The 11,127-nt window shown below is 42.7% G+C and overlaps 1 protein-coding gene across 1 annotated transcript; it reads left to right on the top strand.

Moving 5' to 3' along the window:
• The first annotated feature begins 8,067 nt into the window (after positions 1 to 8,067).
• Positions 8,068 to 10,922, top strand: LOC143324237 (E3 SUMO-protein ligase ZBED1-like). Its single transcript, XM_076736573.1, has 4 exons — positions 8,068 to 8,076; positions 8,175 to 8,296; positions 8,819 to 9,818; positions 9,981 to 10,922. The coding sequence occupies exons 1-4, from the start codon at positions 8,068 to 8,070 to the stop codon at positions 10,689 to 10,691; spliced, it is 1,842 nt and encodes a 613-aa protein (XP_076592688.1). The 3' UTR covers positions 10,692 to 10,922.
• Positions 10,923 to 11,127: the final 205 nt, after the last annotated feature.

Here is an 11,127-nt window from a genome sequence, read left to right as displayed (position 1 = left end):
GAGAATTAATAATATTTTCTTTGTGAAATCAGAGAAGGGCTCTACAGTTGTGACAGTAACAGTTGTAACAGTAACACCACTTGTTGCCATTGGTGAAAATGTTGTTGTCCAAAGTCAAACCTGATCAAAAACCTAAAAGTAAGTTAATGTAACACTAATGAGTCACATGTGGTAGCCCAACTCATGTGTACATTGTATGAGACTGCTCCTTCAATGGTATAATAGCCGAGGACACTGAATCCCAAACCTTCTGACCATGTGGGTGAAAAATATTGGTCCATTTGGACAAAAGTGTTTACAGAATGTGATGCAGTGTAACACTTTGAGATACCAGTGGCTCATCTCACTGATGCTCTTGTGGCTGAATGAGAGCAAATACCTGTATCCAGAGTGCCTGCTATAGCAGTGTATTAAAGCCGTTGTTTTGGAATGACATGTGTGACATATGTTTGGCCATATATTGTACATGTCAAAACATCCCTCCAAGCCTGATATTTAGAAACACAGTTACATTTTCGTTGTAAAAGCTTGAGAAGAAAATGGCATTTCTCTCTTTAAAAGTAAAAGAGGAACAGTTTTACACAGAAAAACATATACAATCAAGTACATGTTCTCAGTAGTAATAGAAATGTCGTCTTTATTTCTGTTGGTGGATTACAGACAGGATTGAGGCCACAGTCAGTTCACATCTTATAGTATGCATCTGATGTCTAATTGTCCCAGACCTGCCAATGAATGTCCACACAGGGGGTCCAAGTGACTGGAGGCTTGTTTCATGTACTGTATGTATGTGCTTATTCACTGTTGTTGATCACATACATCACTTTCTCTTGATATTTTTTTTTTTTTTTTTTTTACTTTTTCTTTTTTTCAGCCAAATACAACAAACAGAGGCACTCTTCTTCCAGCTGTCAAGAGGTCCCCACCCTGTTTACTAGTGTCCCTGTGTGGAACATGTCTGCATACTGTTAGGTGTACGAACACCCTGAGACCAGAGGAAGGCGAACTCACTGTGAAGGCTTCAGAGATAACACAGGGCACAGACAGGTAGAAACAAAAAGGATTTATTAACCAAGGGTGTCCACAAAAACGGGTAAACAAAAGGCGAGAGCACAAAAACCACTCTGCACAGTTCAACCAAGGGTGTCCACAAAAACGGGAAGAAAACAAAGCGAGAGCAAAAACACGCTCTGATGAATCTGAGCTCCAACTCCTCTCACAACCGAGGCTGGGCTGAGGGCTATCCACAGGGCGAGATGCTCCTAAAAAAGAAAAGCAGAGCACAGGTCAGCGGACCAAAAAGACACAGGGGATCGGAAGGCTGGCAGAGGAACACTGAATACCACGGAGGTAAGCAGACGATCTGACGAATACTGGAGAGAAGAGCCGGGTTTAAATGCAGCAGCTGATTGGAAGGTGATGAGGTGAGTGAGAGGAGGCGGGTAGGAGGAGCTGCCGAAACAGGTGCAGCCTCCCAACACGGACCTGGACAGACAAGGGAAGACAGACAAGACCACAAGGGGGCAAAGGAAACAGGGAAAACACAGGGAAAAAAAGGGAAGACAGAGCCCAGCCTGACACATACACAGACCCCCAATGATATAATGGTGTGTATAGAAGTGTGTGTTTGCTGTCCACGTATGATCAATGCTTGAGCAGATTTGACTTCTTGAAATCTTATTTCATTGAATGGATATTTAACCAGTGTCAGTTCACTGTGCATAAATAACATGACATTTGCTGTTAGAATATGAAAAATACATTTAATGAAGGCAGCAGACCTTCTAAAACTATAAGATTTAAAAGCTCAGCTGTGGAGAAAGTGTAACTGTGCGGATCCTGTTGACATGGTCTGATGTGTTATGTGATAGCAATGTGAACACACCTTCAGATTATTTATGTCGGTCTTTTAACCTGCTTCTAGTAAACTGTCCAGCAAGACAGAGGAGCAAGGAACTGTTTATCCACCCCGCTCACACATATTTCTACAGCATTTTTCATATTTTCCATCATCCAGTCACAAGAGACCTTTCTCAGGAGGATGCTTACACACCCTGAAAAGTGTCTTTGACAGCACACACACACACTCAGCTGCTCTGCATCTGCCTCAGAAACGCTGAGCTGTCCTTTCCCTTCCAATGGTAAGTGTGTGAGGGCAGAGGGTTAATCTTGTTGGCTATGAATGCTCCGCAACCTGCTGCCCCCCTGGGACGAACTGCCATGCATGATAGCAAACACTGTGTGTGTGTGTGTGTGTGTGTGTGTGTGTGTGTGTTGTTTGAGAGGAAATGTAAGATACAGAGTTCAGTTTGAACTCAGTCATTTCTTTGAAGCAAATAGAGGCCAATCCATGAGCCTCTGCTTTTATCAGTTTCTTTTCACACAAACATTTTCTCATTTACTCCTGAAGGACACCTTTCGATTGGAGTTCCACCGGTGAAACATTTCAAGGCCTCACTGATATATTTGCATTGAAAGCAATGAAGCTGGCATCATTGTGAGCCACAGTTCAGCCAGTCTGCCACAGAGCTCTAATCCTATGACATGGATCTTACCTTTATGGGCCTCTTGATTCAGTGTTTCCCGAACATTGTCTCAGGGGGAATGGCCCTCCACCTCAGTACCCCCATAACAAACCACTCATTTTATTTGTTATTTACCTTATTTATGTGCACTTCATTTCAACATCTTTACTGCGTGCTGCTGTCATTTACGGTTGAGTTCCTCTCCTCTGTGGGGGCCCACCACACACACAGAGCAGAGGTGAGATTCAAGGTGACGATAATGTTTGCAGTACTTGTTACAAACCAGCGTGTGAACTAGTGAACGACACACTAATGTGCTTGTGGATTCAATGTTGTAGTGTTTTTCGCTGAGCTACACAAGAAAAAATTTGGTTAGAACAGATTGGTGATGCTGTTTTTCCTTCATTGTTCTCCATGAAGTTTGCAGGAAGTGATCTAATGTAACCCCTTTGCAGTGAGCACTGAGCCCAGTTCAGTTTAAAAAATACACTTTTAAATGCTACATTGCTTGTCAGCAACCAGTCATAACTTAGGAGGCAATTTGGTCTTGTGTACTCAGATTGATCTGGCATGCTGTTAACACACCGGGCATAATTTTGTTTTAATGAACTCAACTGCTGGAGGTAGCTCCTTTTTTTCTTCACAAATAGGCCCTACACTGGGATAATATGTGCATACGTCTCTAACATTCTAACATTGAGTTTCTCTCTTTTGAAACAATGTAATTGTGTGTTTTTAATGTAAAAGATACTTTGTAAAACATTGTCACATGAAAGCTGCAAATTTGCAGAGGGCATCAAAATCATTTAATGAACTTTTTGCTGAACTTTTTGATTCAGCAGAAGATGTTTTTCACATTTTTTGTCTCTCAGTTGTGGTCCTCTATTTCTGAAGATGAGCCCAGCGCAACTGAACAATCTCTCACAAGCTGTAAGGCAGGTAGTGCAGTGTTTGTCTTGATGGAGAGTTTCTGGAGTGCTGGAGAGGAGTGTAGAAGAGCCATTTTCTCTGAGGAGCATGGCAGGTAGCCACCAGAGGTTATAGGCTTCATGCTCAAGAATACAAGTGAGAAGCAGAGTAACTTCACTTCTACAATAGTCCATTCCTGTAAAAGATCAAGAACATATTTAATATTACATATTTGTATTGTGGCCATGAAGAACCCCTTGGCTGCCATGGCCACAAATCACTGGCAATGTCAAAACATCTTGATTTTGATTTTGTACTTTTAGACACATGAAAACTTAAAAAAATAATAATGCTGATAATGCTGGAATTGAGAAAGATATTGTCAACATTCAATAATATATGTCAAAGGGAGTGTTCCTACTTTTCAAATCACAAACACACACACACACACACACACACACACACACACACACACATATATAAATTACAATTTGTGTATATAAGTTACAGTTTCACCATTTAAAGGGTTTTCTCTGGCCACCACATATTTTAAAACATCCTAAATTAATAAGCTGATACACTGCCAGTTTTATGTTGCTTTTGTGTGTCCAATTGGTTCTGAACTTCTGGAGAAAGATGGCTGCAATAATGAGCTCGGAGACCTTCTTTATTTCCCCAAAACGCTTGTTGAGGCCATGTTAGACAGACTCTAATAGTGGGAGGCACACTTAGACTGAAGTCTCCAACTTTGTCTTCCAGGAGATAGATGGCGGGGATAAACCAGTCATGTGAGAGCTGTTGAGAGCTGCTGCCACAGGCTTCATGACTGCGACATACTCCTCCACAAATGACAGTTCTGCAGCACCAAACCTGAAATTTAGCAAAGGAGTAGAGCAGAACAAAAACAAAACAGGAGACAAAAATGTATTCATGATACAGTCAGTTTGTTCTTTTTCTGTTCATGTGCTCATAATCTTAAAGATCACAAAAACATGAAACATGTCTATCATTTAATGTAGTGACATGACAAATAATTAAATGAACAAAAGGTGTGTGTGTGTGTGTGTGTGTGTGTGTGTGTGTGTGTGTGTGTGTGTGACCAAGTAAAAATCTGTTTACACAGTCACATTGTGGGGACTCACCTGCCTTATGGGGACAAAATGCAGGTCCCCCTCATTAAATTTTAGGGTGAAGACTGAGGATAGGGTTACGGGATAGGTAAGGTTAGGTTAAGTTAGGGTTAGGGTTAGATTTGGGTAAAAGCGTGACATCCTATTGGATGTCACGGTGGGCACTGGCTCAGGGGACAAGGAAGAGACATAGTATTTATTAAAAGGCTGTTTGTAATAACATAACAGCCAAGCTGTCCTCCATGACAGTCAATGACTCCCACCCCCTCCAACACACACTCACTGCACTGAGGAGCTCCATCAGTGACAGGACGCTACATCCAAAGTGTGTGAAAGAGCGGTATCGCAGGTCATTCCTCCCTGCAGCTGTCAGACTGTACAATAAAAACTGCTCCAAGTAATCAGTGCAATAGTCTGTGCAATAAAACATGTACATAACAGTCTGTAAATACTATCTACAATTTCTTACAATTTTTTACAATTTTTTAGGATGACGTTTCTTTTATTTTTTATTCAAAATTCCCACTTTTTTGTATATTCTGATGTTATTAATTTGCATGCACTTCTTATACTATCTATACTATCTGTTTTATTGATGCTACTGTAATTTGGAATTTCCCCTCGCAGGACTAATAAAGGAATATTGAATTGAATTGAATTGAATTGAATTGAATTGAATTGAATTGAACATCAAAGGATGATTAAAAGAGGATCCTCCCATAACCACCATAACCTCCATACGGCTCCAGGTAATGAATGCAAGTTTATGTAATGTCCCCACAAGTGATAAAAACACAACGTGTGTGTGTGTGTGTGTGTGTGTGTGTGTGTGTGTGTTACTACTTACATCTTTGTTTTGAACTTGGAGCAGATATTCCTCATGGCTTCCGCTCCTTTTTCCTGGTAAGTACAGACAACTCGCTCCACTGCCATGACTGTGGAATCCATCTTGGGACAGCTGAGTTGCAGATCACACTCTTTCTGCACCACTTCTTCTGCCCGACTTTGACTCTGGCCTCTCCACTTTGTTCCATAATGCAGCATAGTTAGGAAATGTAGAATGAAAGAGGCATCTGAAAGGCTCCTTCTCGACTTCATCCGATGTGGCCAAGACTCAGTAGATTGCAGGCACATCTTTGATGTGGTGGTAGTTGGTAGGGTGCGATTGTTGTCAATTTTCAATATTTCAGTGGTTTTCTGGAGCTCCGTATCTTTTGGCTCAGCTGTGTCATCATGCTCATCATTAATTTCTGGCTCAGGCTCTGAGATGACTGTGTGGTGTGACACCCTAAAAACTTTAAGGAAATTGGCTTCACTGTCAGTAGATGTCTCAACAACTTTGTCATGGATTTCACATTCAGACCTGTCAACCTGGGATTCTCCTGCATATTCTTTGATATTTCAGCCAGGACTTCAAACATATGTGACCCCCCCCCAGGGGTCTGCATGCCAGAGCATCCCTAGGAAGCTGTTTTGCAGTCCAGCAGTCAGTGGTGGTTGTATACTTGGCTGGCATTCAACTCCTTCTTCACAGACGATTTCATGGCCTCAGCTGCTATCTCTGTCCTATGGCTCAAGAAGTTTTTCAGGTCATCGCTGAGCTTTTTGGACTGAATGTTATCACAAACTCTTTGAAACCAGGCCACTCAATAACTGAAAAGAGGAGTAAACCATCATATCATGTCAATGAGCTGGTCAACTGTCACCTGTGACAGTCTAGGCCGACCAGTCAGTTCAGTTTGGACAGTTGTGGTACTGCCTTGATGTCTGTGCTTGACAGAGGATTTGACTCTTTATAGCTCCTCAGTGTTTCTGGATGTTTCCTCGAACTAACTGAGTAACTGATGTCTTTTTTTAGATTTTGGCATAAAAAGTGTTGCCAGATGTTGCTGGGGATCCTCAATGGAAGTTGCATCTTCTTCTGGGTTTTGCTCAATCATCCTCATGTTGTCTATGAACAGGTGGAGCTAGCAAATGCATCTGCAGCAGAGGCACTGCTCCTGCCAACACTCAATCCCTGCATTTAGAGCAGACTAGTGCAACAAAGGTATTAATGGGATATTTAGCCAAGTAAAACATAGATTGCTGGCTCAAAAATATGCTTGAGTAAAGAGTAGAAGCACAGTTTAACCAAGAGGAACACAAATAGTTCTCTGTCCTAAAAAACCATAACAAAAACAAACTACTGTTTTCACTCACATGCATGACTACATCACACATTACTACCCACCCCTGTCATTGTTATTCAAATAGAACAGGAAAATGCTCAAAACAACCTGTTCTAAGCCAAAGAGGAGAAAGATGGAGGTGATGGATGGAGCTAAAATAATTGTTTGAAGTAAATCATTGGAAAATATAATAAAATATGGGAAGACTTGTAACATGCTTCTCCTTTAATGGTTTGTTTGTTTGGATCCAAGGTTTTCTTTTATTATTGCACTGCAACATCAGCATAACTCATACACCAAAAGTCCATAGAATAGTGGACTGATGACAATAATTTAATAAAAAAAAAAATGCAATTGGTGAGTGCTCGCCTAATACTTTTATCTTCCGCCTGTAGTGAATATGCTGTTATAATTACTAAGCAATGTGCTTATAAAATAGCATCACCTGTCCACACCTGCCACTGCAAATGTTCTAAAATATGGGGGATTTTTGCATGCATTAGTTTATATATTTGACCCTTATTTCTCTGCAATACCCCACCATGGAGATATGTGTCAACAAACAAGTATGCATTAAAAAAAATCATGTAGTATTGAACATTATAAATGCAAAATGTGTCTCAGGAATTATATATTCATTAATATAAGAGCAGTAAGAAATATCACTGTCATTTATCATGTTTTTATATTCTGAATATATGAAGCAACATTCCTTGTGATTTTTACTTTGATGAGAATAAGTGGTTCATGTTTCATTTACTCAGTTTGGAAAAGTGAAAAAACATGAGCTGAACATGGTCTGGTGAATCAAACACAGAATGGAATAGAATGACTAACCCAGTACTGAATTCAGTACTTGAAACAGGGATCTGCGCCTTTCGGGCGGCCAAGGAGCCGCGGGGTTCCCCACTGCGCTCCCCTCCCCCACTCTTCTCAACTACTTCCTGTGTCGACGGGGTTAATTCTCCCTCGTTTTTTATTTCCCCTCCCACAGAGCGAGGGGGGAGGAGAAGGTTGTCTGTACGCGCGCTGGTATTGGAATAACACACTGGTAAGTTTTATGATTTTGTTCTGTCCTATGGAAGGCTTGATTTTTTTGTCGTTACTGAGTGGACGCCTCGTGCGTTTATTGACCGGGGCTTGCTTGCTCGTGCCTGTGTTTATTAAATAAATGTGTAGCAAATGACGTTTTTGAAAAGACCGACAAGACCGACGACGCTAGCGCTAACGCTAACGTGATAGATGGGGATTTGGAATCTCGCGGCCAGCTTCCGTGTTCTAATCTACTATGTTTGCTTTTGCAGCAGGCGGAGAACACACTTTGCAGGATCCAGGATGGTAGTGGTAAGTAGACGCCATGGCCAACTTTGAAACTAAGGCACGCATCCGCCCACGGCGGCAGCAGCGCCTTACTTCTCCACCCCTCTCTCCGTCACACACAGGTGGATAAGATCTGCGCCCTGTGCTATGGCAAGTACGTCAATTTGAAGCAGCACCTCAGAGTGTCGCACACCATCCCCAACCCCGAAGAGAAGGCGCTCCTTCTTAGATATGGGAACGCAAGGTAAGCGTGTGTTTGTCTGTGTATGTCTGTCTGTGTGTGCCTGTGCATGCAGGCGTGCGAGTGTGCGCTTGTGTCTGCACTTGCGTCCGTGCACTTCTGTGCACATGTGCGCGTGTATGTGCGCGCGGGCACGTGCATAAACACATGCGTGTTGATGATGATTAGGGCTGTTGGAACGACTTTCAGTCGTCGAATATAATTCGACTATTAAAAAAACAATAGAATTCGAACGCAGGAATTACTAGTCGAATGTTAAATTATTTTTTTTTAATTTTTTTTCAAGACAACGTAATGAGGAATTTTGTCGTTCTTCGAGTCTGAGTCTGACTGAATCCAAATCTCACGTTGAGTTATCGCGTTACTTCAATGCTTGAACGTTATCATAGCGTTGCCTAGGATACATTTTTGATTAATGGCGAGCGAGGAGAATTCACGGGTGGAGATTACCACTCCTGAACATCACAGAAGCTTGGTATGGAAATACTTTGGATTTCCGTCAAAAAATGGAACAATAACAAACAGAAAAAGCGTAATATGCAAGCTGTGCGAGGCTCGAATGAAGTATCATATCACGACGAGTAACATGCGAACACACCTGTTGACGCTACACCCTGGCAAGCTAGCCGAGCTAACTTCGGACACTGATGAACCTCAGGCCAAGCAGGCGCGAATCACCTCTTTCATGCCTGCCTCCTCATCACGGGGCTTATCAGCCGAACGTCAAAGGAAGATAACCGATAAACTGACACGATTTATCTGCAAAGATATGAGGCCGATAAACATCTCGCAGGGGTCTGGGTTTAAAGATTTCGTCCAGGAGTTAGAACCCAGGTACGCAGTTCCTTCCCGTGCAACCATCAGTGACAGAGTTGTTAAACTTTATGATGCAACAAAAGACAACATCAAAAAAATGCTAAGCGGAGAAAACATTTCCCTGACAACAGATGGATGGACCTCGATAGCCACCGAGGCATATGTGACAGTCACCGCACATTTCATAAACGATGACTGGGAAATGAAGGACATCATTCTTAAAACAGCCGAAGTCCAGGAAACCCACACAGCTGAACACGTCGCAGAGTGCATCGCCAATATACTCGGAGAATACAACGTGAGGCCCCAGTCGGTGCTGTCCATTACCACAGACAATGCGGCTAATTATATTAACGCTGTCGAGAGGCACCTGCAAGTAGCCAATGTACCATGCATGGCCCACACTATTAACTTGGCTGTGAGGAAAGGGCTAACAGTGCGAGCTATCAAAAGCCCTATCAACAGACTGAAGGCCACAGCACTGCATTTCAACAAGTCCACCACGGACAGCTACCTGTTGGAATCTAAACAGAGGCTGCTCGGAGTGAAACCTGCCAAGCTGATCAATGATTGTGCCACCCGTTGGAATAGCACTTATGACATGGTGTGTCGGGCAGCGGAGCAGCAAGCTCCGGTGGCAGCTGTCATTATGGAGAAAAAACTCGGTCATCTTGAGTTGAACACCAACGAGTGGAGCCTCATGGAGCAGGTGAGTCACAGACATTAAACTAACACAGCGATTTTGCATGCCTAAATTAACAAACCAATAATCATTAACAGGCCATAACATTTTCAGCGTGACAGAGGAGCAGAATATTAGGCCCACCGTCAAGTATTCTAACAGTAGCCTATTTATGTTTTTTTTCTGTAGGTGAGATCATTGCTACAGCCTTTTAAAGTGGCCACGGAGGCATTATCAACTGACCGATTTCCAACCGCATCAGCCGTTCTCCCCCTTAAGTACGTGCTTATGTCACATCTTCAGCCATCTACCGGTGATCCTCAAGCACTCAATGACATGAAAACTAAGATCTCCGCCGACCTCGAGAAGCGCTACAGTCATACCAAAGACGCGTTCATGCTACTCAATTCTGCTAGTTACCTCGACCCCCGGTTCCATCGACTGATTCATCTGACTGGACAACAACAGCAGGAGGTGCACGATAAAGTACATAGAGAGATGAGGTTGATTGCGGAGGATGAAGAGCACGCGGAGAATGAAGAGGGAGCAGGGGATGGAACCCCTCTGGGTGCTATGGGGTCCCTTTTGGGGAATGTTTATCGCCAGTTTGCTGGTCCAGGTAGTACTTTGGACAGTGGACTTGTGCTACAGCAAGAGATGCGCATGTACGATGCTGAGACACCAATACCCAGCGACAGCAACCCATTGTCGTGGTGGAAGACGTCAGGAACCAAGTACCCTCACCTCGCCCGGCTGGCACGGCGCTACTTGAGCATCCCGGGCACCTCAGTTAGAGCAGAAAGGGTTTTTTCCACTGCTGGCATGATAGTAAATAAAAAACGCTCTGCACTAGACCCAGCAAACGTGGATCGCCTGGTGTTTTTGGCTAACAACCTTTAGAAATAGGCCTAATAAAAAGATGTGGCGTGTTAGAAATGTAATGCCTGTTATCGGCCCACTGCCGCCATAAGCACTTTCATTTTTTGTATGTAGCGTGCGCAATTTGAGTTATTTTTGAATTTGCAAAGTTGGTTATTTTTGTATGCACTTTGAGTGCGCAATTTGAGTTGTAGTTATGTACGATTTTAGTTATGTTTATGAGGCACTTTCAGTTTTGTCTGTGGGCAATTTCAGTTATTTTCGTAGGCTATGTGATAGGGCTGACGGAAAACAATCGATTAGTCTTTGGTCGACCAAAAAAATATTAGCTGACTAAAATTCTATTGGTCGATTGGTCGGAGGGGAAAAAACGCGTCTTTTCGAAGGGCTGAAGGGCTTTTAATTTGACGAGCATGAAAAGGAAGTAGTCGTGCCACTAATTTAGCCTACTGTTGGT

This window comes from Chaetodon auriga, chromosome 1 (assembly GCF_051107435.1).
Source record: "Chaetodon auriga isolate fChaAug3 chromosome 1, fChaAug3.hap1, whole genome shotgun sequence".
Lineage (NCBI taxonomy): Eukaryota > Metazoa > Chordata > Actinopteri > Chaetodontiformes > Chaetodontidae > Chaetodon > Chaetodon auriga.
This window is presented reverse-complemented; position numbering and strand designations above follow the sequence as displayed.